Source organism: Tympanuchus pallidicinctus, unplaced genomic scaffold (genome assembly GCF_026119805.1).
Source record: "Tympanuchus pallidicinctus isolate F22 unplaced genomic scaffold, pur_lepc_1.0 scaffold3, whole genome shotgun sequence".
NCBI lineage: Eukaryota > Metazoa > Chordata > Aves > Galliformes > Phasianidae > Tympanuchus > Tympanuchus pallidicinctus.
In genome coordinates this window covers 62,782,507-62,809,358 of record NW_026294747.1, presented here as the reverse complement: position 1 = coordinate 62,809,358, position 26,852 = coordinate 62,782,507, and the positions used below count along the sequence as shown (strand labels likewise).

Sequence of the window (26,852 nt, the reverse complement as noted above, 5' to 3'; positions counted from 1 at the left end):
GCTGAGACCCCCGTCAACACTCACAACATGAGGGGATATAGCTGAGACCCCCTGCACTCGTTACACCAGGGGACACGGCTGCTGAGACCTCACGATGGTGACATGTGGGGACCAGGCTGAGACCTCCCATGCCCGTGACACGTGGGGACACAGCTGAGATTCCCCCAGCTTGTGACATGAGACAGGAGGTGGCTGCCACGTGCACCCGTGTGCCAGGCAGGCTGGGGACAGCACAGACAGCCTGCAGGGACATGGGGCCACTGGCCCCCCGCCCGGAGCACAGCCAGTGCCAGACCAGCCCTGCTATGTAGGGCAGGAAGAAAAGAAGGGCCTCGTGCCCTCACGGCATCCCAAAAACACTGCATGGGGGGGAACGAATGTCCCTAACAGAGACAGCGCGGGGCAGACAAAGGCCTTGTGCACATTTATTTCTTATAGACAGATATATTATTCTTTTTCTTTCTTTTCTTTCTTTCTTTCTTTTTTTTTTTTTTTTTTTTTTTTTTTGTAAAAGAGCTAGAAATCGATAGAAAAAAACTCTGGGGGGGAAGGGGGGGGATGGAGCCGGCTCCTGGCCAGCGAGCGTGAGGGGGGGGGATGTGGTACCCCCTTCCCAGCAAGGGTCCCCCCCCCAGCACCTCCTCACCCCCCGTGCACGTGCTGTTGCCCCCATCCCAATGGGGCTGGATAAGGCCACGGCATGGGGCCGAGCATGCAGCCCCCGTGGGGCTCAGCCCTCCTCATCCTCACCCCCCCGGGCTCGCAAGGGGCTCGGGGCGCTGCTGCAGGAGGATCGGTGTCCCCCTTCATGCCGTGCCCCCCCAGGAGGGGCCGGGTGCTGTAGGAAGGCCATTGGGGCCGGCTGTGGGTTGCCAGCCTAGGACTTGCCCTCGGTGGGGTTGTACTCCGTTTCGCCAGCTGAGACCTGGGAGATGCGGCGGGTGGAACGCCAGAGCCGCCGGTGGAACTGGCCGGGGCGCACCTAGGGGAGGGGGAGGTCAGCAATTACCCCACAGCTCATCTCCATTCCCTTCCATATCTCCATTCCCACCCTCTTCCACAGCTCCAAGCCCATCCTCATCTCCTTTCACATCCCCAACTCCGTCCCCATCTTCGTCTCCTATTTCTTCCGCCAACTCCACATTCATCCTCACCCCTCCATCATCCCATTCCAAGTTCCCGTTCCAGTCCTTCCTCCATCTTCTCCATCCATTTCCTGATCTGCATCCCCATCCCTATCCCCAATTCTTTCCTCAACCCCACCCACAACTCTCTCTCTTCTCCCACTTCCATCCAAACCCCACACCCTACCCTTGGGTGGATCCTCATTCCCATCCCCATCTCACCCATCCTGTCTGTCCTACCCCAATCCATTCCATCCCAACACAACCCATCCTGTACCAATCTAACCCATCCATTCTGTCATGCCCCATCCCATCCCAACCATTCTGACCCAACCCAACAGTCCCCATCCTCACCCAATACACTCATTCTGCCCCACTCCACCCCAAACCACCCCAAACTATCAATTCTGTCCCATCTCATCCCACCTCAACCCATCCATTCTATCCCATCCCATCCTGACCAATTTCAACCCACCCCATTCCCTCCCAATCCAGTCATACTCTACCCCATCACCATCCCCATCCCTCCCTGCTCTGGGAGCGATGAGGACAAGCAGAGCTCCCCAATCCAGCTGAGCACAGGGGGTGCATCTCTGTGGCCCCCCTCCACCTCCTGCCCTGACCTCCCAATCCCTATGGCTGTGCTCACCTCTGCAGGTTGCCCGGCCCCCACCACAATCAGCTTGCCATCCTCTAGCCCCACAAGGATGTGGCTCTTCTCCTTGGTCACTGACACGCTGTGGATGGGCACTCGCATGGGCAAAGGGTGCACTGCTGCCTGGAGGCTGCAAAGAAGAGAAGATGTGGCAGACTGGAACTTATGGGAATCTCAAGGGGGTGTCAGCAGGACGGGCACAGTGACATCAGATGTCACGTTGAGTGACACGGTTCAGTGGGCACGGTGGTGATGGGCTGATGATTGGACTTGGTGATGTGAGAGGTCCCTTCCAGCCTTAACAATTCAATTATTCTCCCCCTCACCTCTGGAGGTCACGGATCTCCAGCCCACACTGCATGGTCCCCAGCACCACAAACTCCTCCGTCATGCACATGGCCGTCACCTCCTGGTCCAGCGGGACGGAGGCAAGGTGCTTCCCATTCACTGAGTAGAGGTGCAGCGCGAATTTATCCTTCAAAAGAGAGCAAAATGAGGGATAACAGAGAGGAGGGAGTGGGGGACATGGGGACAGCAGCCTTGCCGTGCCACCTCACCTTCAGGGAAGCGCGCTCACCCACAGCGGTCTGGGTGACAATCTGCCCCTCCGGCCCCACAGCCAGGTGGGTGATGGCAGCGGGCAGCGAGCTCTCGCAGGGAGGCCGCAGGGACTTCATGAAGAGCCCCCGTTGGATGGTGTGGATGATGATGGTGCCATCCTAAGGAGAAAGGGGACAAGGTAGCCGTGGTTGGTGCTGCCAACACCTAGAGATGAGCCACGCCACCTGCCCTGGCTGACCTTGGAGCCTGAGACAGCCATGTCCAGCTCGGTGCTGATGGCCACGCACGTCACCTCGTCATCGTGGCCGTACAGGACCTGGATGGGTTTGGGGGCCAAGCCGCTGGAAAACCCGCCCTGTTGGAGGGCACACAGGGACCTCAAGGACCTTGCTGTGCCACTGCACACTCCCAGCAGTGACTGTCTTCATGCTAAGAGCTGGCACAAAGTGCAGCTCCCTACCTGCTGCAGGACCTGCCACACCATGCAGGTGGTGTCCCGGGAGCCAGAAATGAGGTAGATGCCACACAGGTCGAGTGCCAGGCAGGTAACAACATCTGTGACATGAAGGGAGACACCGTTGAGCTGCTGCTCCTGTGCCAAGGTGTCTCAGCATCAGGTGGCACCGAGAGAGACGCAGAGATGGGGTCTGTGGAGATGTCCCTGCACAGTCCTGGCACCCCGTGGAGGGGGATACTGTACCTATGTGCCGGGTGATGTGCCCAATGACCTTCCCCTTGCCCAGCGAGGTGACGCGCAGGCTGTTGTCCCAGTGTCCCCCACTGAAGAGCAGTTTCCCATCGGGGGACACAGCCAGAGTGCGGGAGCACAGGTCAGCACCGGGGGCAAAGGGGCCCTGCAGGAAACGCTGGGTCCTGGAGTGGAGGGACATGGGATGGTGACAAGGACGCAGGCAGGTGAATGGCACCACCAGCACCCCACGATGCTGTGTGACCCAAGGAACCCAGGGACAGAGGAGATCCGTGCGGGCTCACTTTGCATTGGAGACAGTGGGGTCTTTGGTGAAGCTGAAGTAGTTGGAGATGTTCTTGTCGTAGGGCAGCCAGCTGTGGGTCCCCAGCAAGCCGTTGGCACTCACGGTGACCTGGGCAAAGGTGGTGACAGCTGTGACACGGCCCAGGGACACCCAACACCAGCATCCTCCAGTTCCCCTTTGCTCACCAGGACATCGGGGGATCCCTGAGTGATGAAGGAGTGCGCCTGGTTCTTGGGGACCACAGCTTGCACCAGGGACACACCATCGCTGATGCCCTGCAGGGAACACACAGTCAGTGGGTCCCTTCCTCATTGGTGCCCCTGCAACCCCATGTCCCTGTTCCCACCTCCACAAAGAAGGACTTGAGCTGGTCCAAGTTCTCAAAGACGTTGGGTGGACGGGTGTCCAGGCGTGCGAGCCTTCGGGCTGCACTCTCAGCTGACATCCGGGCAGGATGGGGTTCCTGGGGGGAGAGAGCCATGAAAACGGGGTAGCACCTCCTCAAACGAGGCAGGGGGCTTTGGTTTTTCGGAAGGAATGAGCCACCTTGAGCAGCTGGCAGGGTGTCTGCCCGAAGTTACTGATGATACCCTCCAAAGCCTTCCTCTGTGTCTCATCAGCAATGGCATCCAGGTCCACAGCACCTGGGGATGGGGGTGTCAGTGAGGCTGCCAGTGGGCACCCCCCCCACCCTGTCCCCCTGGCTCACCCTCATATGTGCAGTAGTAGAATACGTTGAGGGCCTCCACAGCAGCTGGGCCTCGCTGTTTGTACCCAAAAATGAGATCGATCCACTCGTGGAGGTGAGCTGAGACGTACTCTGATTCCTGAATGGACACTGGGTGTCAGCAGGGCTGGGAATGCCCGTTTTCTCCCCAAAACAATCCCACTCCAGCATCTCACCAGGGCTTTGCGGTGTTGGTAGATGAAGTCCTCACGGGAGCGTGCCCACCGTGGCAGCACCACGTCGCTCACCTTCTCGTTGGACATCTGCAGGCAGCCCAGATCGAAGCCTGTGGGCAGAGTACAGCCAGCAGTCAAGGCTACAACCATCCTGTCCCCATCCCCATCCCGGTCCCTCCATCACCATTCTGGTTCTCCAAGAATTCGGGGAAGTAGAAGAACTCAGGGATGAGCTCCTTGACGTCCACAGGGTTCTCCATGCGGGCTTGCCATGCTGCTGGCACCGAGTGGAACTGCCGGTCCGAGCAGTCGAACCTGGTGGCACGGGGCATCTGTGGGACCCTGGGGGTGGCAGTGGCTCTGCCCCAGGCCCTGGGTCCCATTGCTGGGTGCTCACCGGCCGCTCTGAAGCTGGATGTGCAGCGTGGTGAAGGGCTCGGTACGGATCAGGTAGTGCATGACGCCCGCTGCGTTAGAGTAGTGCGTACCGTAGTGAAACTTGTCCACAGTGCCTGTGGGGTCTTCAAAGCTCTCATACCTGTGGTGGCAAAGCAGGGGTGTCAGGCTAGGAGCTCTGATCCCCTGGTCCTTCTTTTCTGGAGCCACTCACTTCTCCTTCACATCCCGTGCATGCCTCTCATTGGCGACCCCAATGGGTTTGGACAGGTCCCGAAACACAGATGGGTTGGTGAGGTCAAGCGTCTCCGAGACGTAGTCCTGCAGGATCCAAGGGAACTGGGTGGGGAAGGAAGTGAGTCAGGCTGGGGGGCTTCCAGGGCCACTGTTCAGTTTGGGGAGGGGACGCAGAGTGCTCACCACGGGGTACTGTGAGAGGTCATTGTAGGTGCGTCCTGCAATCGTATTCAGCTGCATGAGGTACTCAAAGTTGGAGATCTCCCGCAGAACCCATTTCTGGAGCAAAGAGATGATGGCAGAGGTGGATGTGGGGGCAGAAGATAGAACAAACTCCATAGCTGTCCCCACTAGGGGCAACCTTTCACCCTCTCTCAGGAGTATATGGATACCTGGGTGAGCCCTGAGGCTTTCAGCAGCTCCTGAGGTGAGCGGCTGCCAAAGTAGATCTGGTTGGGGGGCCGTAAACCCAGGATGCAGGAGTAGACCTTGTTCCTCACCTGCAGGGATGGAGACAGGAGCCCTGGTGAGCTCAAGGTCCCCACGCAGACATTAACATAGCCCTAGGACATTGAGGAGGTGCCTGGCTGGAGACTAGGGGATCTGGGGTGCTGTCACCTTCTTTTTGAAGTTGAGGAAGTAGTTGGCCTGGTCGATGAAGAAGAGCTCAAGTGCAGAGCGGCGCAGGTTGTAGCGGCGCAGGTGAACCTCACGCAGGTGGGACAAGGGGCGCTTGAAGTCGTAGCCAATCCCTGCAGGGACAGCACAGAGCACCACAGGCTTCAATGACCCACAGCACGGAGACAAGGCAGGGGATGAGGTAGAAACTGGGGACAGCACCACCCCAGGGAGCAGCCTGGGCCTGGCCCACATCAAAGAAAGCACCCCAAAAGGGTCAGCATGCATGGAGATGGACTTCAGGGGGGACAGGGGATGGATAGAGGCATCTTCATTCCACTTGAGGAGCAAGGACCCACTCTAACTTTTCTAAGACCAGTGATTAAACAGAGATTGAGCCTCAGTCACCCCATCCCAAGCTCTCCCAGGCACATGTTGTTACCTCCCTCTGTCTCCTCCTTTTCACTGCTGCCATCGTAGAAGTACACATGCTGGGTTGTCACCTCCAGGCGGCCAGGGACAACAGCCACTGTTGTGATGAGCTCGCAGTCCTCTGAGACCACCAGCTTCTCCCGCTGGTTCTGCTCCTTGGGCTCGGCCCTGAGTGACACAGGGTGGTGAGAACACTCCCAGCCTGGGGGACCAAGTGTAATGGAAGGGAATGGGGACACTCACTGGATGTCCAGGATGGGGAGATCCTCCTCAGCCAGCTGGTCGTCTTCCAGCTCGCTCACCTTAGCCTCCTTGGCCATGGCAAGTGGGAGGGACTCAGCAGGATTGTGGAGGTTATCAGCTCCTGAAATGCGGAGGGGTCAGTAAGCATCACACTGGCAGGGAGAATAAGGGGTCAAGGAGCCCCTAGGAGCCTCACCCAGGTTGTCCCGCAGAGCGCTGGCCTCCAAATGCTGGTCAAAATTCAGGTTGGGCACCAGCTTCAGCCGCATCCTGGAGTAAGTCTCAGCACTTGACAGCTTCCAGCGAACCTCGGGTGGGTTCCTGAGGGCGGGATGGAGTAAGGCAGCCCAGGCCCCCATCTGTGATCCCCTGCATCCAAGGGGGGGACAATGGGTGCTCACCGGTCAGCCCAGGCGGAGCGAGGTGAAGTGAGGAGGCGGCACAGGGAGCGCCACTGCTTCAGCACTGTGCTGTGGTGGTTGTTGGCTTGCTTGAGCACGTTGGCATGCCGGGCATTTTCAGCCTTGGTGCGTTTTGCCACTGGCTCCAGCACCAGCTCCTGCCAAGGGAGAGGGAGGGTGAGGTAAAGATGGGACTTGGGGAGGTCCCAGGGCAAGGAGCACATCTCTGGGATGATATCTCAGAGCTGAAGAGCATAACATTCATATCATTGGGACAGTATCTCTTGGAGTGTGGAGGATGCCTCCAGGATAACATCCCTGAGATGAGGAGCACATGCCCAAGATCATGTCCCCATGGTGAGAAGCATGACTCTGGGGTGACCCTCAAATGATGTCCCTGGTGTGAGAAGCATGTTCCTAGGGTCAGGGATATCATCATGCAGCTGTGCTCCAGGGGTATGGAGTACATTACTGGGATGATGAGAACCCTGAGATGAAGAACACATCTCCAGGATCATGTCCCCAAGGTGAAGAGCACGATGCTGGGGTGGGGAGCATGTCTTGCAGATGATGTCCCCAGGATAAGAAGGACATCCCTGTGATGACATCCAGAGGCGAAGAGCATATCACTGGGACAGTATCTCTGAGATGAGAAGGACGTCCCCAGGATAACATCTCTGGGATGAGGAGCACATCTCAAGGATCATGTCCTCAAGACGAGGAGCATGTTCCTGGGGTGAGGAGTATGCCCTCAGGGTAAGGAGCACAACCCTAGGATGACATTCTGGAGTGAGGAGCACGTCTCCAGGATTACGTTCCCAAAGTGATGAGCATGACCCTGGGGTGAGGGAAAGGAGCATGCCCACAGAATGACATCCTTGGGTTTAGGACCACGGCCACAGGACGAGGAGCCCAGCCCCATGGTAAAGTCCCTGGGGCCAGGAGGAGGCAGCACCTGGAACATTTTCCTGCTGTCTGCCTTGTCCCGCTCCCTCCGCAGGGAGCTGCTCATCATGGCATCGTAGCAGGCATTCCAGAAGTTGGACATGTGGTCGTGGCTTTTGGCAAATGTGTCCATCTCAAACTGGGCCATGGTGGGCTGCACCTGAAGAGCAAGTAGGGAAAACAGAGATGTTGCAGGGCACATTGGCACCAGCACAATCTATTGTTCATCCAGCTACCAGCATCTCTTTTTTGGAGGTCAACTCTGCATGGAACTGTGCTGTCCCAGCCCAGTGGCAACGGTGGAACCCAGCTCCAACATGTTACTCAATGTTAATCACAGAATCATAGAATGGCCTGAGTTGGAAGGGACCTCAAGGATCACGAATCTCCAACCCCCCTGCCATATTTATTACTAGACCAGGCTGCCCAGGGCTCCATCCAACCTGGCCTTGAACACCTCTAGGGACAACTTCTCAGGGCAGCCTGTTCCAGCACCTCACCACTCTCACCACTTCCCCCAGACAGCTAAATCTCCCCTCCCTCAACTTAAAACCATTTCCCCTTGTCCTGCTGTTATCTGCCCTTTCAAAGAGTTGATTCCCCTCCTGTTTGTAGGCTCCCTTTAGGTACTCAAAGGCTGCAATGAGATCACCCTGCTGCCTCCTTTCCTCCAGGCTGAACAAGCCCAGCTCCCTCAGCCTATCTCCGTAGGGGAGGTGCTCCAGTCCCCTGATCATCTTTGCAGTCCTCCTCTAGACCCTCTTTAAGCTTCAGAGAGGTTCCCCAACACCCCCAGCGATACCACCCCATACCCCACGGCACCCACGTGCTTCTCAATGAAGCTCCTCCATTCAAGGGTGGTGCAGAACTGCTGGAAGTCCTCATAGAACGTGGGGCTGCCATTGGTGGGAGGCAACGAGGGCAGGAACTGCTGCAACTGCAGAGTCTCGTAGCACTGGTCCATGAGCGTGCGCACAATGGGCACCAGCCAGGAAAAGGTCTCTGATTTGGCATCCAGTGAACGCTGCAGTGGGGTCTCCAGCTTGCCCAGCAGGTAGCAAGCTTCATCTTTTTTGGGGGCTGTGGAAGTCTGCAGCAAACTGTGCAGCTTCACGTAGGCCAGTGAGTGCAGCTTAGAGGACACAAACACACAGATGGGGCATTAGATGGAGCCACCCAAAAGCACTGAAGTCTGCTCCGGAGCCCAGGGAAGGGGTGACCTACCTGGGGGTCCTGCAGCAGGATGTAGCCCACCAGGATGCGCAGCCCTGTCTGGGCCATCTCCTTGAGGTCAGAGGTGCCATTGGCTGGGTGGTACCAGACGCCCAGCTTGTCCAGAAGGCTGCTCACCCCCTCATAGATCTTGGGATGGGGGGAGAAAGGGGGACACAGTGAGTCCTCACAAAGTCAGCAGGTCTGTCCCCAGCTCCCAGACCTCACTGACTTTGCTTGCTGTGGGTTATGGGTAGGGGATGGGATGAGGGTTGGGGTTAGGGCAGGGAATTAGGTGAAAGCACGTTTGGCATCAGGGTAGCAGGTCGGGGCTTAGAGTGTGGGCTTATGGTAATGGTGTAGGGCTAAGATTAAGTGTTAAGATTGGGATTAGGTCTGATTAGATTTCCAGGTTATAAGTTAAGTTAGTGTTTAGAATATAGGGGTAGGGTTATGGGTCTTATTACAGGTTTTAAATGAGGGACAGGGTATAGGATTAGAGATAGGACTAGATATAGGGTTTGGGCACATGGTGGTTGTGTAAGGTTAAGGGGTTAGGATGAGGGTGTAGGGCTAGGTTATAGGATTGGGGTTAACAGTTAGAGTATAGTGTTAGGGTAAAGGTTTAGAATCAGGTTAAGAGGTCAGATTTATAGATTATGGGCTAGGACAAGGTTTTGGAATTAAAGCATGGGTTAGTTTCTAAGATGAGGTTTATAGGCTACAGGTCAATGGCAGGTTTGAGAGTCAAGGATTAACAGGGTTAGTGGTTAGCATTAGGGTTAGGTTTACAACAGGGTGTTCTGTTAGATTTAGGGTTAAGACCTATGGTTAGAGCTGGGGCTTATGGCAAGAGCTTAGATTTAGGGTTAGTTTTAGAGGTTGGGGCTGGATTTACAGGTTATGGACTAGGTTTCAGAATTAGGCCATGGGTTACTTACTAGGGTTAGGCTTGTGGTTTACAGGTTAGGGGCTGGGTTTAGGGTCAGGGCTGATTCCAGGGTTAGAGAGTAGCACAAAGGTGTAGGGTTCGACCTGAGACCCTGGCTGCAGCCACGCACCTTCTCACTCCACAGGGCCTGGTTGTTGTGCCCCTCGGAGAACAAGAAGTCCTGGAGCAGTCGCAGCAGCTTGAGTGCATTGTGGGTGAGGCCGGGCAGGGCAGCTGGCCCCGACTCCTTCAGGTCCGTCAGCGCTGACTCCAGCATCATCTCCAGCAAGCTGTGGGACAGCAGGTGGCTCTGCAGGGTGGCCACCACCCAGGAACAGCCCCACAGTACACCCACAGAGCCTGTATTCCCCCTGCAAACCTGCGTTTGATCTCATCGGGGGACCGCACCAGCTCACACGCCGTGCCCAGCTTGGTGAGGACGGAGAAGACCTGGCCACGCTCCCTCCATGCAGCATCATCCCAGCCCTCCACCCCGCGCCACGTCACCGAGAAGATGATGTTGGTCAGGAGGTTGCACAGCTCCTCCTCAGGTGTTTGCTACCACGGGAGGGGGAAAAGCATTAGAGATTCCCAACAGTATCACCTTTTTGGGCAGTGCTATGGATTTGGGGCTCACCTGGGGGTTGCTGGTGTTGGAGATGTTGTCACTGGGCAGAGTATCCTGGTAGCTGCTCTCATCCAGCACATTGGAGAGGCTGGAGCTCTTGCGGTTTCGCATTCCTGGAAAGGGTTTGAAGCTCTCCAGGGGTGAAGGGGTTCCGGGGCCGCTGGCAGGTGTCTGTGCACCACTCTCAGCTGTGGCAATGGAGCTGGTGCTGGCCAGGTCAAGCCCCAGGTCGAAGGGTGAGGTGGAGAAAGGTGAGAGTGGGTGGTAGACCCCATCAAAGGGGACATCGCCGGGGTTGGAGGAAGAGCGGCTTGCCCGGTCGGAGGAGTCGAAGGACTTGAAGTTGTAGGAGTGGAAGGACTTGGTGCGACCACTGGGTGAGATGGAGTGGTCGGAGAAGCCTTCAGAGAGCTCCTGGTCTGAGGCTTCGTATCCCAGTGGCAGGAAGACGTCCACCTCCTGCAGCTCAGCTGGCAGCGGGCTCATGCTGCCCATGTTGTCCTTGCCCACCTCAGTCTCCTTGCTGGGGTGGTCTGTGAAGCGGAGGAGCTCAAGGCAGCCCCCACTGCCCGAGTGGCTGAGGCTGTGCTGGCGGGACTCGTAGGACTCCTTGACATACAGCTTGGTGAGCGTGTCCTGCCAGCCCGCCAGCCTGGCCAGCTGCCTCACCATGTCCTGCTGTGCGTAGATCAAGTGGAAGAGCTGCAAAGGAGAAGAGGAGGGATCCAATGGAGTCACCTCAGCTCTTCTTGGGGTAGCTGGACCCTCTGAATGGCTGGGGATGGATGACCACCAAAGGCTCTGCTCACCTTGCGGCAGATATCAAGCCGGACAGTCAGGTCAGCCCGGTGGGACAGGTAAACCACAGCCACCAGGTCCTTGTAGTTAGGAGGATCTGCAGGCAAAGAGAGAGGGCTTTTTGTCTCCCAAAGAGACAAAAGGTCCCCAGGCTTACCCCCAGCCAGCTGAGCCCCGTGGTAAGCCAACAGGATGGCCTTTGTGGTATGATTCAGGATGGGACAAGGGTGGACTTGGGCAGGACACACGGTACCTGCCCCAAGGACCTGCTCTGAGAGGCAGCGGAAGAGCAACATGGAACTGGGGATGTCGCTGAGGCAGGCAATGAGCCCCTGGTACCCAATGTCCTTCAACTTCAGGCGGCTCTTGCAGCGCTCAGGGACCTTCTCGTACTTTAGCATCTTGTAGAGCACCTGGCAAGGTAGAGAGGGATGGTGATGCTGTTGTAGGGACACCCCCAGCACCAAGGGACAATACCAGAGACATATCTCACCCTGAAGACTCTTTCCCGTACTTCATCTGAGAACTTCTTCTGTACCAGCAGTGAAAAGAGGACTTCCACATGGCCTGGCTCAAAGAGGAAGGCAAAAAGCTGCTCCTGGGAGGGTGAGCCCTTCAGCAGGCTGTGTATCACCTCCAGCGCTCCGCAGACCTACAGGCAACAGGGACGGCTGCATGCTGTCCTCCATGCACCCCCACTTGCCTGTTGACCACTGCCAAGAGCAGGGGCAGCCCTAATTGTCTGGGGACAATGTTTAGGGTGATTTGGTGGGACCTGGATGGCCTGAACTCATACCTGCTGCTCATCCTGTGCTGCGGCCACATAGTTCAGCAAGCTCTGCATCTCCTCCCCAGAGAAACTCCTGCAGAAAAAATCCTTCACCAGGCTGAAGAGGGATGTCTGTACCGTTTTGATGTCATCAGTAGCTGTGGACTTCTCCCTGGAGGAACTGAGGAAGAGATGCATGTGGAGGATGCCCCATCCCTGCATACACTCAAGGTCAGGCTGTGTGGGGCTCTGAGCAACGTGATCAAGCTGTAGGTGTCCCTGTTCACTGCAGGGCAGTTGGATCAGATGACCTTTAGGGGTCCCTTTCAACTCATATTCTATGATACTCCCACTGGGTAGTCCACAGCCACCCTCTTTCTTCTTGTCCCTCATCATCAGCACAACCCCAAATCCCAACATGAAGCCTGAGCAACTCCTGGACAGTGAACATCCCTTCACAAGACAACATTTACCCCATGTATTGGGTCTCTGAAGGGACAGGGCACAGAGCGCAGAAGCGCCTATGGCAATGCTTCCTTGATATGCTTGCAGGGGGAATATAATCCCAAATAAAAGCATCCAACCCAATGTGCAGCTCCCAGAGACCAAGCCCACCACGGTGCTGGTGCCTGGGGGCTAGATGCCCCAGCTACAAGCAGCAGCTCACCCGTAGTACGTCCGGATGGAGTCGAGGATGTATTGCACCCCGTATTTCTTGCGGATGCGCTGCTTGTGGTCCTTGACGACGTTGGCCAGGTACTGGATGTGACCTGCATGGAGAGGCCGTGAGCGGCCCTGGTGGCCACACCACCATCCCAGAGATCCCTGCAGATGCCCCTGCTCCCACCTAAGCGGACAGCAAAGTCGCTGTTGCTCCAGATGCGGAAATCAAAGAGGAGATGCTGGTAGAGGAGGTGCAGCAGCAGTCCACTGCCCTCAGAGGCCACTTGCTCCATCAGGATCTGCGAGGCCATCAGCGTGCTCATATCCAGCAGTGGGCTGGACACCTGCCCAGGGTGAGAGGGAAGGTTTGTAGCATGGGGAGAAATCCAGGACGGAGCCTGGTAGCTGTGGCAGCCCCCACCTTCTGCAGCAGCGCACCGATGATGGCCGGCCCGTGGCACTGCACCAGGCTCTCCTGGTTCACTGGATGGTTGCGGATGAAGTTCTTCACAAGCAGCAGGAAGGCAGCCACGCTGTTCCTTTCCAGCCTGCTCTCTGCAAGGCACAGGGCAGAGCTGGGAGCCATCAGCCCTGCTCCCTGCGGGCTCCTTCCCACCTCTGACCATGATGGGCATCCTGGTGACCCTGTCACTGACTTTTCTCCATATACTTGCCATCCCATTCACCCATTTCCCTCCAATTTAACTGAGTGGAAACCTCAGCTGCTCTGAGCTCCCTGAAAGTTAGTAGGAAGAAATCTCTCATTTCCTATGGGGGCTAAGGCTTCTGCATGAACCTAAGTGTACGATAAGACATCAGAGACTAAAAGCAAAGTCAAAACGGAGGTCAGCAAGCTTGAATCACCTTCATCTTCCCAGAACTTCTCACTTATGACTAATTTGGTCATAATAACCTGAAAATACGTCAGCAACAGCAAGGTTTCTCCGTAACATTATAAATCTTGGTGTTCTGGGCAAGACAATACCAGCCAGGCGTAGGCAGCATCTATGTGGCAGTGGGGTTACCTCCAGCCACCTGAGCAGTGTGGCTCCTGCCCCACATCCCCCTCAGAGTCCTCACCTGAGGACCTGCCCAGTGGGATGAGCATGCCCTGGGCGTTCCTGGAGGACGTCAGCTCTGGCCCTACGAGGTCATTGGTCTCCTGCTCGTCCTCAGATTCCTCCTTCTTGGTCACCACTTGCTCAAGCAGGGGCAGCAGGACACCCATCCCACCCACACAGTTGACCACGTCCTGCCAAGAGAGGTGAGAAGGTCTGCTGTGTGCTCCTGAGTGCTGCGTGGTGATGGTCGTGTACAGAAGGCAGCTGCATATCCACCCACAGGACCTATCCTGCCCAAGGGACAAGGCCCTAAGGCCAGCAAAGAGTGAAATATGCCTTGACCTATCCTACAACACACACCTCCAACAGGCTGCTCAGAAGCATGTGTTCCCCTGCAGTGACCATTCATGGAGCCCAGTCTGGACACTGAGAGCCCACAAGGCACAGAGGTCCTTGGGAGGGCCATGGAATAAGCTGGATTTCGGTGGAGCCGTAGGTCCTTGCTGGAACCAATACCATCTACTCCCCCAGCTCCCCTGCTGGGGAACCACCTTGGCCATGTAACACCTCACAAAAGTCCTGTCCTGAACCCAAAGGTACCCTAGGTCATGGGGTCAGGATGGGCCACCTGGCACCCAACATACCTTGACATCCCAGTTGACCACCTTATGGCCCGTCAGCCTCCCGTCCAAACCATGGCTGGGAGAGAGGTCCAGGCAGATGTTATTTCTGCAGGCCTAGAAGAGAGCATCCCAATCTATGAAGACAGTGGACACTTGCTGGGCACAAGACAAGAGGGAAATTAAAATAAGGAAGGTTTAGAATAGATATTAGAAGGAAATTCTTTACTCAGAGAGTGGTGAGGCACTGGAACGGGTTGCTCAGAGAAGCTGTGGATGTCCCACACCTGGCAGTCCTCAGGGCCAGTATGGCTGGGGACTGGGGCAACCTGATCTGGTGGATGGTGACCCTCCCCATGGCAGGGATTGGATGTGGATGGGCTGTAAGGGCTCTTTCAACTCAAAACCAGTCTGTGATTTTATGGTTCTATGATATGATCAGTGTGTGACCCATCAAGAAATCTCAGTGGGAAAAGATGGGAAGGCATGGACATAGGCTCAACATCCCCCACACAGAGAAAGATCCTGGTGAGTTCAGGTGAAGTGAGAGCTTCTTCATGGATCTGTCCTCACCTGTGGGGTGTAGTACAGCAGAAGCTTGCTGCTGAGCTCCACAAGGTCACCTTCCAGTGTAAATGGAGACGCGATGTTTGGACCTGAGCAAAGAAAGAGGGGTCAGTGGGGAAGGGCTGGGGATGCATTTGCCACCAGAAGCCTCACGGACGTGTGCAGCCCTTACGTACCCAGGCAGAAGAGTGCCTTGACCTGGGTTTGCTGCAGCACTTCACAAAAGATAGCCACAGAGCCCAGGTGGCCCTCAAGGGAAGTAGGGGTGCCCCACTCAGTATCCTGGCTGCCAGCTGCGGTGGTGGACACCACTCCCTCGGTGGGGGGCTGTAGAGGGGTCCAGACGTGGGGTCCCAGGGTGGCAGGGAAGGACTGTGAGCGGCAGAGCACGGGATGTGGGGGGAAGGTCAGCTCCAGCCCATGGGATGGCGGTGGGTGGCTGCTGCTGGAGGCTGTTGTGGTGGTGCGATGCCCCGCAGAGCCAATGCAGCAGGAGGTGAAGGACTGCATGGGAGAAGAGATCATGGGATCATTTCAAGAAAAGACCTTTAAGGTCATCAAGTCCAACTGTGAACCCAGAACTGTCAAATCTAGCTCAAATAGCTGAAATAGCTCCCTCTGCACCACATCTACAAGTCTTTCAAATACTTTCAGGGATGGTGACTCAAATTACTTCCTTGGGCAACCCGTTCCGATTCTACACAATCCTTTCAGTAAAGAAGTTCTTCCTAAGTTCTTAAACACCTCCAGGGATGGTGACTCCCCCACTTCCCTGGGCAGCCTGTTAAGGAGCAGTATCCAGTTCCCAGTCAGTGTCACAGAGAAGGATGGTGCAGTGCTGGGGATGGCCCTGACCTCGTGGAGGGATGGGAAGCGGAGCTGCGCTGTCTTCCGTAGGTGTCCATCTGCGTAGATGCTGACCACATTCTGGCCGAAAGGCCGGCGGCCAGCGACATGGACAACGTCAATGCAGTGCTGTGGGGACAAGCAAGAGGTGTGAGGGGTATTCCCCATCACGAGGACGGCGATGGGGACATCACTCACCCAGGATGAGTCGTTGAAGGCCACCTCCGGCAGTGCCACCGTCATGTAGTCCTTCTTGGTGCAGACAGCTACCACCAGCATGCCGTCGGTGGTGAAGAAAGCCTCAAAGCCCGTCCCACTGGCTGTGAAGAAGCTGAAGAGAGGACAGAGCAGTGGGGACAGTCGCATCTTACCATCCTCACCCTCACCACCCCATCCTCACCTGTAAAGCTGTCTCCTCTTCGGTCTCGACGGTGGCTCGAACTCCTCCTCACTGAGGCAGAGCCAAGCATGGAAGGCGAAGGCACCTCCAGGCCACTTCTGGACGGCAGGCACCATGATCCCTGCCATGCCAGGTGTCAGGTCGAAGTACTGCAGTGCCCGTGGGGGTCCCTCAGCCCGTGCCATTCCTGAGAGCACCCGCAGGACTGGAGCTGTGTAGGGGTGGGGGCCCCGGCCCCGTTCACGCCGCAGCAGCCTCAATAGCTGCCGCAGCTCCCCAGGCCGGATGGAAAGCCTGCCCAGCACACGTAGCAGCTCCAGCAGGTTTTCAGAGCAGGCAGGTGGAAGTGCTGGCTCTGAGGCCAGAGCAGCCAGCAGGCTGCCCACCATGCCTGCCTTGACGCAGGTGAGGCGGCTGGGCAGAGAGGCCTCGCATAGCTGCCGCAGCCGCTCTGAGAGGAAGAGCTGCAGCTCACGGCACGCCAGTGCTGGAAGCCAGGCCAGAAGCAGGAGCAGGGGCTGCTCGTTGCGGATGGGGCGTGCTGGGAAGGAGCTGTGGTCACCTTCTACTGCCTGTCGGAATACAGAAGATGGTTGGTGAGGTCCTCACCACATGGAGAGACGAATCCTCTCCTAGCCATTTTGGATACGTGGTGGAGACCTCTGTGTACTAAGCACTTTGGGAGACCCTTGTCAGCCAAGTGTCTTGGGAGGCCCTTGTGCACATCATTTTGGGCCCCCATGCTTTAGGTGTGTTGGAGACCCTCATGCACCAAGTATCTTGGAGACTCCCCTTCCCAAGGCATCCTGGGGACCCCTATGCACCAAGCATCTTGAGAGTCTCGTACATGAAATCTTCTGGGAGACCTCCCTGCACCAAGTGCCTTGGAGACCCTCTGCAAAGCAAAACCCTTTGTGCACCAAGATTTTTGGGGAACCCCTGCACCAAGACTCCTGGAGACCCTCGTGCAACAAACGACAGACAACCCTGTGCACCAAGCACCTGGGGAGAACCTCCTGCATAAAGCACCTTGAAGACCCCCACATACCCACCCAGCAGTCCCAGAGCAAAGAGCACAGCATTCAAATGGGCTCGAATCTCCCCAAAGCTGAGCATGATTCAAAGTTGAAGACAGTGTGACCACATTAGGAGGGGGACCCAGAAGGGACTGGAGATGAGAGAGAGGGCTGAGATCAGCCTAGCTGCTCCACCGAGGTGCCAGCACAGAATATTTTGCTTAGAGTGATGGAGAAGAAGGCTTATGGGAGATGGGAAGGCTTCTGGATTAGCCAAGGGAGTGTTTACCATGTTGAGGAGCTCCTGAAGCAGGCGCTGCGTGGGCTGGCCTTGGCTCCTCAGCACCTCGTAGAGATGGGCATAGCCAATGCGCTCCTTAAACACCTCCTGCAAGCATGCACGTACATGAGGTCCTACAAAAGCCCTAGGACGAGCTGCATCACCCCAAGGCATTTCTTTGGGGTGAAAAACCCAAACCCCATCTGTGCTTGGGGACATCCTCCTCCCATTCCCACCTTTGCAGAGGGTGAGTTGCTCATGATGGCTGTGAGCACACTGATGGCATGGACTGCGATGGCATCGGAGCCGCTGTCGAAGACCTGTGGGACAGGTGGTGGGTCAGCTGTGGGCATCACCCCTAATCCTACCAGGCAGCTGAGTGAGGGGTAGTTTCTCAGAATACCTGCTGGAGCCCATTGCTGGCTGGTGGCTGCACAGAGAGCTTGTTGTAGGCTTCACCTGCGTCCTGTGGACTGTTGAGGTAGAGCTGGGGCGAGGAAGACAGAGACCAATAGCGGGTGGTGGAGAGATTAAAAATAGGGTTATGCACCATTCCTGTCCTGCTCTGGGGTACAGGGATGGTGCTGGAGTGGCTCCATCCCAGCACTGCTCAGGGTGTTTACAGTCACAGAGGCTGAGGATGGTGCAGGTGAGGATGCTGCAGTGCATGCAAGAATAACTTTTTACATGGGCAGATAGTGATAGGACAAGAGAAAATGGTTTTAAACTAAAAGAGAGGAAATGCAGGTTGGATGTTAGAAGTAAATTCTTTACACAGACTGCTCAAAGCAGCTGTAATCCCTGGCCAGGCTGGCTGGGGCTTCAGGTGCTTGGTCTATGGGAGGTGTCCATATGGCAGGGGGTTGGTACTGGATAGGCTTTAAGGTTGGAACCATTCTAAGATTCTGTAGTTCATTCCACGGCCTCATCTCAAAGCCCAACCCTGCTGTGTGCAGGCATACTGCAGCACTCTGGTACCTTGCTGTTCTGGAGGAGGCGGATGATGTGCTCGAAGCAGTTATTGCTCAGGAAGACGGCTTGCAGGACCGGCCGGTCATCACAGCTCAGCATGGCCGGGATGGCATCTACAATGGCAGAGTGGGGAACAGGGCTCAGCACCCACCCTGCCACCCTTCTCCCATGCTCCCAAACCCTGCTCCCCGTACCCCAACTTACCCAACATCTGCACCCGCAGCGCGATGAGCCCTCCGGCCGCCTCCGGTGACACAGTGGTGGGGTCAGCGTTGAGCACTCTGAAGTATCCATCCAGCAGCACTCGCAGGGGCACAGGGCCAGGGCTGCTGGCATGTAGGGCATGCACTGCTGCCACCACACTGCTCAGTGTCAGACCCAGCAGCCCAAAGCACGGCGGGGGCCCTGAGCTCACCCGGCGCAGCACTCCCAGCAGCACCTCCAATGCTGCCGGCGTAATGGCTTGCAGCGCGTTGGACTGTCAGGGACAAAAAGAAAATTAAAAAGAAAAGAAAACAAATCTCTTTTTAATTTGGCATAAAATCCCATATTTAAGTCAGGTCAGGTGTTCAAGGCCAGGTTGGATGGGGTCCTGGGCAGCCTGGTCTAGTTTTAGATATGGAGGTTGGTGGCCTTGCCTGCGGCAGGAGGGTTGGAGCTTCATGATCCTTGAGGTCCCTTCCAACCCAAGGCACTCTGTGATTCTATGATTCTAAGAATCTATGATATCTGCACAATGCATTGCTGCTTTCCTGCCTGCTTCTGGTATATGCAAATTAACTCCAAGCACATTTCAGAGCTGTTAATCAAGCTCTGCTTTCTTAAGCACCGGGTTGATTAGAACTTGCGTGTGCTCAGCACTGATTTTTCCAGCTGAGATGCTCTCAGCTGCATCCCAGATTTGAACATGTTATTGCTGGTGAGCAAGCTCTTCTGGATCAGTTTCAGTTTAGTTATCTCCTTAACTTAATTTTTGCTTTTTAAAGGTAAAACCATGAATTTTGGCTTGCAATTTTAACTGTGATTCTATAAGGTTTTGCAGAATTAAGGTGTTTAATTGCAGCAAAGCATCTCACTTGTAATAAATAAGGCTTTGCCGTTTAGTCTCAGCACAGTTTGGGGAGTGAAGGTTTGGCAGAGCAGTGTTGTCTCCCGTGCCCCCATCCCACCTTGGCCCCGGAGAGGATGGCTCCAAAGAGGTGGATGAGCCGGAGCTGGAGCTCGTCGGGGAGCTGCCCACCAGGCTGGAAACATTCTGCAAGTACAAGAGAGGTGGCAGAAAATAAAAGGCAGAAATTCCCCTCTCTACCCATCCCACAACCTTGACCTTGTTGTTGATGGAGGGGGGAGGGAGTGCAAACCCCTCAGCTATTTTCAGCTTTGGCTGCAGCACGGGAAGATTGCTGTTGTAAAATCTAGAGGTTTTGGTTCTAAAATCAGGTTCAGCTGGGGAATGGGGATTCACAGCCAGCACCACTAACAGCTTGCTGGGACTTTAGGTGCTTTCTGCAGCCCCCTAACCCAGAGAGGGTTTCTATTTCACAGGTCAGTGATGGGGTTTTCAGAGCTTCCCCAGCCAAACTGTGTTTCTGTCAGGTGCTAATAAAATAGGCCCAGCACTGTACACCATGGTGGGTAACCAATGGATTTAAAACTCAGGGTTAATCACAGGATAATAAAAAGACTTCAGCTTTCAGGGACTGCTGCCCAGACCACACAAAGCAGGGGGGCTGCAGGGAGCAGTGATGGCTGTACCTTGGAAGAAGGTGTCGAACTCGGGGGGCAAAGCGGCGGGGGCGAACTTGTATTTGCTCTTCTCCTTCGTGCTGACAACTTCTCTGGAAGGAGAGGAATGAGGAGCAGGGAGAAGAAGGGTACAGGATGCAGGGATCCATGCCCCTGGTGCTCACCCGCTCAGCTGCCGGCGCCAGGTCTGGTAGGGGTCGAAGAGGCACTCGCAGAGGTGCAGGGCATACAGCATCACGCTCTCCAGCTGTGCCCCATCCTCCTGGCCACTGCGTAGCTGCCAGGGGCAGGCAGAGAAAGATTAATCCCAAATAATATCCCCAATACCCTCCTATGCCAGCTTTGTCCAATTGGGATTCATCCCTGTGCACAAAGATGCCACAAAGTGGTACCCAAGCATCCTTTTGCCCCCAAATGGTACCCAATAGGATTTAAGCCTGCACCCCAAAATGGTGCCCAAACGCTTGCTCCCATCCCACTTCTTTCCTCCTCTTTGCTACGATTTGGGGTCAGGTGGGTACAGAACAGCCCCTTCCTCATCCTGCCCCCATATCTGCCCTCCCAGCACTGGGGATTGGGGTCGTGACGATGGCAATGCTCACCTTGCTCGCACAGATCCGCAGCAGCGCCAGCACCTCCGGGATGAAGCCGGGGGTTTTGTCGGTTTGGACATTTTCGAGGTTTCTGCAAGGTGCAAATGCCATGGGGAAGGGGTGGGGGGGGAATAACACACCTAGAGAGGTGGATAACTGCCGACCAAGGGCACGTCCTGGGCTGACCCCATCCTCCCACGCTACGCAGCCAAACCTCAAAGCCCAGTGCAGCCCCATTGTTCAGGACCTGGCTCCTATCCAGTGCTAAATATAAAGGCTTTGGTGGCTGGGAGGGGGGACAGAAGGACAGTCCTCTTGCCGGGGGAGCCTCTAGGGATGTTTCAGCAACCAGGGATTGGGTGGGAGCAAGCACAGGCTGCCATCAGCACAGCCTTATCTGCGGTGTACAGGCAGCGGCGCCAGGAGAGCAGCAGGCAGGAAGGGGCCAGACGGCCACCACAGGGCCCCCCCTGGGAGAGGAACAGGAATGGGCAGGGAGTGGCTGCTTAATGGAAAGGAGTAAGGGGGGGGAGTGGGGGATGCAATGCACTTGAGGGGCTATGATGCACCTGGGGAGGGCACAAGGAACGTAAGGGGACAAGATGCATCTTTTTTTTTCTTTCAGGGAGGGAGACTGGTGCTTCTTTTCTGGGGGGTCACAACGCTCAGTGAGATTTTAGAGGAGTACGATGCACTTTTTAGGGGTCAGAATGTGATGTGTATTGAGGGGGACAATGTCACTGAGGGGCGACATGATGCATGTGGGGGGTACAGCACGTGCTGGGGGGAGACTGTGCTTTTGGGGGCAGGGAATGGGGAGGACGCAATGCACTCTTTTGGGGGGGACACGACACAATGAACTTTCAGAGTGGACTTTTGAGAGGGGAATATGTACTTTTGTGAGGGAGTGATGCACTTTGGGGGGGGAGGATGGGGTGCAGCTGGGATCTGTCCATGGGGGGGGGGAATCCTGCACCCACCTGCAGATGATGATGAAGAACTTGAGGAGCAGCAGTGCCTGCCCGAGTCGGGGACCCTGCCCCACACACTGTGCCAGCCTCTGGCTCAGCACCTGCAGCACTTCTCGTGGCAGCACTGGGATCTCTGACACTGCCTCCTCTGGCCTGATGGGGGCGGGGGGAGGAAAATAAGTGAACAGAGAAGGGGGAAACGACAGGATGGGACTTACCCCCACCCCAGCCCGGTGCTAAAAACCTCCCATCTGGGGCCGGATGGCTGCAAACCGCAGCGGATGAGCTGCAGCAAAACCCCAGAGCTGAGTTCTGACTGGGTGGGGGAGGGAGGAAAGGGAGAGGGAAGTGGTGGATTTTTAATTTCTTTTTTTTGAGGGGGAAGGGGGGTCACCCTCACCTGCGGGGCTCCAGCGAGGGCACGGCAATGACCTTCTCAAAGTTCATGACAAAGGCCTCCAGCCACTGCTGCAGGTATGCCAGGTCCTTCTGCAACAGGGAGGCTTGAGTTGGTTTTTTCTTTGGGGTGGGGGCACCCTTGTAGTGCCCACTCCCGAAGGGCAGCTGGGTAGTGGCCAATCAGCTCCCGCTAGGGATCCATCCTCCAGCCAATCAGCACAGCCTCTGGGAACTGTTGGCCAATGGATGCCTGGCACGGATCCAGTGCCATGAAGACTGGACAATCAACATGCAAAACAATCACAACCCTCCAAATCCTTCCCTCCTTCCAACCCCTTCCCCCCCATCCCCCCAGAACGGTTGGCCAATCAGCACAGCAAGTGGCCACACACCCCTGGAGCCATCAGCCAATCAGCACGCAGAACAGCACAACCTGTGGATCTATTGACCAATCAGCACGCAAAAGCAAAACCTGTAGAGTTGCCAACCAATCAGCAAGCAGAGCACCTAGCTACCAGCCAATCAACAGCAACAGCACCTGGCCCTATAGGATGGTGCAGCCAATCAGCAGGTAGCGTGCGGGCCCCACTCCTCATGGGGTTGTGCAAGGGGTGATTCACCCAACGCTGTACAGCCATGGTTCCTGGATGTCCCTGTGCCCATACAGCGCTCTGCAGTCACCCACGTCCCTCTGCACCCCACAAAATGCCTTTGGGTTTCCATGAACCCTACAGAGCACCATAGGGTCACCTGATCCCTCTGCACAACAAGCAACACCTTAGGGTGACCCACATCTCCATGCACTCCACGGAGAGGCCTGAGGTGTCCAGGCACCTCTGCACCCCATGCAGAACCCTGGGGTCATGCCATGCTTCTGTGGGAGTAATGGAGCACCTTTGGGTGTCCACGGACACCATAAGGCACTATGGGATCACCCAAACCCATGTGTGCCCCACAGAGCACTTTGGAACGATGCATAACCCCAGTGGGGCACCCCATGGTGTCCACAAACCACAGCAAGCACATTTGAATCACCCATGCCCTCGTGCACCCCACAGAGCACCTTGGGGTGACCCACGTCCCTGTGCACCTCACGGAGCACTACAGCCCCGTGCAGAACCTCAGGGTGACCCACGCTTTTTGGGGTCACCCCTGTTCCCATGCATCTCATGGATGGGATCTCCCCATCCTTCTGCACCCCATAAGCACTGTGGAATGTCCAAGCCCCTGTGCACCCCCCAAAGCACCCTTGGATATCTGTGCACCCCATACGGAGCACTCTGGGCTCACCCTGTTCCCACATACCCCAATTTGGCAGGGACTGTCCCTCCACCACCACCTGTGGGTCTACACCCCCCCTGGCACCAGCCCCCCAAAGCCCAGCATCCCGCAAGCCCCGCTCTCCCCTCAGCAGCTCACAAACCCTCCGCAGCCCCATTTAGAGGAGAGAAGCGCTCCTCCCCAGCACCCCAGGGGCAGGGGGGGGGGCTCACACCCCATTACCTGTGGGGGGGACGTGATGATGGGACACCCGCACGGCTCCATGGCCCCCGGTGCCGCCACCGCCGGAGCGAGGACGAGGAGCGGAAACGCGCGCGGAGACATGCAGTGACGGGACCCGTGGGGGGGGGTGTGTATGTGTGTGTGATGTTATTATTTTTTTCCTTCCACCCTCCCCTTCAGTTTGCTTAAAACATACGAGAGACTCAGGAAATGCCAAGTCACTCGTGGCCCCAACGACATTTCCTCCGGGGGAGGCTCACGCGGGGCCACTGTCACCGCCGCACACGGGGCTGTGGCAGCATCCCGCCGTGCCACCGCCGCCCTGGGGACACCCAATCCCACGGGTGCAGCGAGTTGGCCCGTTCTCAGCATCTCACCTCGGTGGCACCCTGCTGCTGTCCCCCTGTCCGGCTGTCACTGTCACCTTACCGCGTGCCCCTTGTCCCCATGCCGGCGTCCCATGGTGCGCCGCTCGCCCCCGCCGTGCCCGCCCCGCTGGCAGATCCTGTTGGGTGGCTTTGGGGCTCATGGCGCGGAGCCGCCTGGGAACGGAGCTCTCAGCGCCAGCACCTCTGTGCCATTGTCCCCGAGGGGTGACCCGTGTCCATATGCATCCTACAGCTAGGTCCCCACGGCAGTTCAGGTTAGGGTCTGGACCCCAGCGGTCCTGAGATGCCGCTGGCATTTGGTACCTAATGATGACCCCCCTGCCCACCAAGAGACAGATCCCATCCTCTACAAAGTCCCCCTGCTCAGCAGGTGGGATTTGGTAATTAATGAGCTTCCTTCTCGACAAGGACACATCCATGGGTGGCAGGCAGGGTGGCTGCTTAAGGACAACCTGCCTGGGGGGGCTAACAGCACTGGCTGGCATGGCACATGGCCCCATAAGAGCACACACACACCCCAATGCCATGGCACACGTTCCCACAGAAGTGTGAGGATGGCACTGTGCACACCCCGATGGCACAGCACATGTTGCCATAACACTATGCACACCCCGACAGCATGGCACCTGTCCCTATAACAGCACACACACCCTGATGGCACAGCACACGTTCCCACAAGGGCACAACCACCCAAAGCCATGGCACATATCCCCAAAAGAGCATGCAAACCCCGAAGGCACGACACATGTCCCCAGACAGGAGTGCAAACCCCAATGACAAAAGCACATATAAGAGCACATAGACCCCAATGGCACAGCACAGCATAGTGCACATCCCAAAGGCACTGCACACGTCCCTATAAGAGCATGCACATCCTAATGGCACGGCTCAAGTCCTCATACAAGGTCTGTACACCCCAATGGCATAACACAAGTCCCCACAGAACCAAGCACAGCCCCACGGCGTGACACCTGTCCCCTTAAGAGCATTCACATCTCAATGGCAATGGCACCTGTCCCCATAAGAGCACGCACATCCCTATGGCACGGCACGTGCCCCCATACAAATGTGCATGCACACCCCCAAGCACTGCACCCGTCCCCATGTATCCCCCAGCCTGACCTCCCAGCACCTCCCAGTTCCAAACTGGTCCCCTCCCCTACTGACTGCCACCACTTCCTCCTCTGTGTTTCACTGTTCCCAAATCCCTTTTTCTGCCAATATTCAAGGATTTCCTCACAGCGCTGCTACTGGGGGGCAGGGAGGAAGAGGGGAAACCTGCAGACCCCCGGAGCTCTGTGCAGGGACAATCCTGAACCAGACGAAGCCCCCCCTGCACCTAACAAGCCTCGGTCCTAATGACACCAGTGTGAGACCGAAAGGCTTCACCACTCATCCTTAAAAGCCACGCTGCGATGCCACCACCACCCAACGTTTGGACCCAGAAAGAGGATGGGGTGGGTGGGGACAGCTGAAGGGATCCCCAGAGGTGGTGGCTTTGGGGGGGTTGGGAACCCCTTGTCCTCCAATCATTGGGGATGCCTGCCATGTGGGGATGAACAAAGCTTTGGCAGCTTGAGAGGAATTAAATCTGATGCATGGGGGGGGGGTGAGAACGCAATGGAGTGGAACTCTCCCCAAGGTGTACGACCCCCACAAAGGTGTAGGATCCCCCTCCCCCCACTGCTTGCTCCAATGGAGAGCAATGAGCCCAGGACGTGGCTCCAATGTCATCGCGGCCGCACCTGCTGCTGGGAGGGGGGGACAGACACAAGCAGAGGGGGATGGGGGGGGGTTATGGAGCCTTCCCCAAGTGTGAGTAATGGGGTGGGGGGAGAAAAAAAAGGGGGTGTGCTCCCCGCCTTGGGCAGGAATGGTCCCCTCCTGGGGAGGGGGGCATTGAAGCTCTGAATGGGGGTGGGGATAGAGGGGGATTTGGAGTTTTTTTGCGGGGGGGGGGGGAATTTGGGCAGGGGGAGTGTCACCGAGTCCCTAATATTGGAAGGATACAGGGAGAGGAGCTGAATTAAGAGGGGATGAGGGTTTGGGGCGGTGGGGAGGGGATTTCAGAGCCTTCAAAGTATGGAAGGGTGAAGGGAGGGGGGTCAAATCGATGGAGTGAAGGTATAGGGGGCAGGGGGGGTTCACAGAGCCTCCAAAATGGGGGGGGGGGGGTGAAAGGTGGACACGTACTTCCAAATGGGGGGGTTGAGGGTGGTGGGTGGCTCTTGAGGAGTCTCAGGTGCAAATGAGGGAATGCAGAGCCCCCAAATTGGGGATGAGGACGGGGGGGGGGGGGGGTCTCAAAGCTGTAAATACGGGATTGCAGGTGTAAGGAGGGGGGTCTCAGAGCTCTTAAATTGGGGGAGGAGGGGGGGTGGAATATGGAGGATCCAGAGCCCCAAATTGGTAGAGATACAGCTGGCAAAAATGAGAGCTAACATGGAGAAGGGGCTTTGAGGGGGGGATGCAGGACCCCCGAAACTGAGGATGAGGAGGATTGGAGGGGGAGGGAAAAGGAGGGGGGGGGGGGGGGGGGTCTCACCTTAGCGAAGTACAGCATCCAGAGCTCGTAGAGCCGCTCCCGGGACGCCATGCCGGGCCGGGCCGGGCCGGGAGGAGCGCTCAGGGCCCTGCGGCCCCCGGGGGGGGCATAACTGGGGATCGGGGACTCGGGGGGGGAAAGGGAAGGTGGGGGGGGGGACGGGTTAAGGTAAGGGGTAGGAGGGGGCTCGGCGGTGCCCCGGCACGGCTCGGCACGGCTCAGCCCTCAGCTCCGCCCCACAGCCGGGACCGCCCCCAGCGACGGGGGGGCACCTCCACGCCCCCCCCCCCCCATAGGCTGCAGGTGGCAGTCAGGCAGCTTATAGAGATGGCGGGTGCAGCGCTTTTCACCCGTCTTTTTCTCCATTCCCCCTTCCTCCCCATTCTCACTCCGCAGATCTCTGAGGGTGGGGGTAAAGGAGAAGATATTTCCC

General features: G+C 56.8%; 1 protein-coding gene across 1 annotated transcript; it reads right to left on the bottom strand.

Annotated features, from left to right (window-relative positions):
- Positions 1-438: 438 nt before the first annotated feature.
- Positions 439-26,635, bottom strand: NBEAL2 (neurobeachin like 2). Its single transcript, XM_052692450.1, is given in 57 exon segments — positions 439-982; positions 1,774-1,909; positions 2,106-2,254; positions 2,337-2,498; positions 2,579-2,695; positions 2,801-2,895; positions 3,041-3,213; positions 3,334-3,443; positions 3,521-3,610; positions 3,682-3,798; positions 3,882-3,979; positions 4,045-4,162; positions 4,239-4,348; positions 4,423-4,553; positions 4,636-4,776; positions 4,849-4,973; positions 5,055-5,150; positions 5,264-5,371; positions 5,490-5,623; positions 5,932-6,089; positions 6,165-6,285; positions 6,361-6,485; positions 6,566-6,723; positions 7,521-7,670; positions 8,337-8,642; positions 8,735-8,872; positions 9,784-9,943; positions 10,033-10,211; positions 10,291-10,557; positions 10,560-10,692; positions 10,880-10,983; positions 11,091-11,176; positions 11,333-11,492; positions 11,573-11,731; positions 11,876-12,029; positions 12,516-12,618; positions 12,696-12,855; positions 12,933-13,066; positions 13,592-13,763; positions 14,217-14,309; positions 14,766-14,848; positions 14,936-15,263; positions 15,615-15,734; positions 15,804-15,936; positions 16,006-16,577; positions 17,311-17,409; positions 17,538-17,621; positions 17,705-17,788; positions 18,280-18,386; positions 18,478-18,751; positions 19,443-19,528; positions 20,029-20,111; positions 20,184-20,296; positions 20,622-20,703; positions 21,593-21,736; positions 21,984-22,072; positions 26,420-26,635. Coding segments are annotated over 57 exon segments (8,067 nt in total). The 5' UTR covers positions 26,471-26,635; the 3' UTR covers positions 439-877.
- Positions 26,636-26,852: the final 217 nt, after the last annotated feature.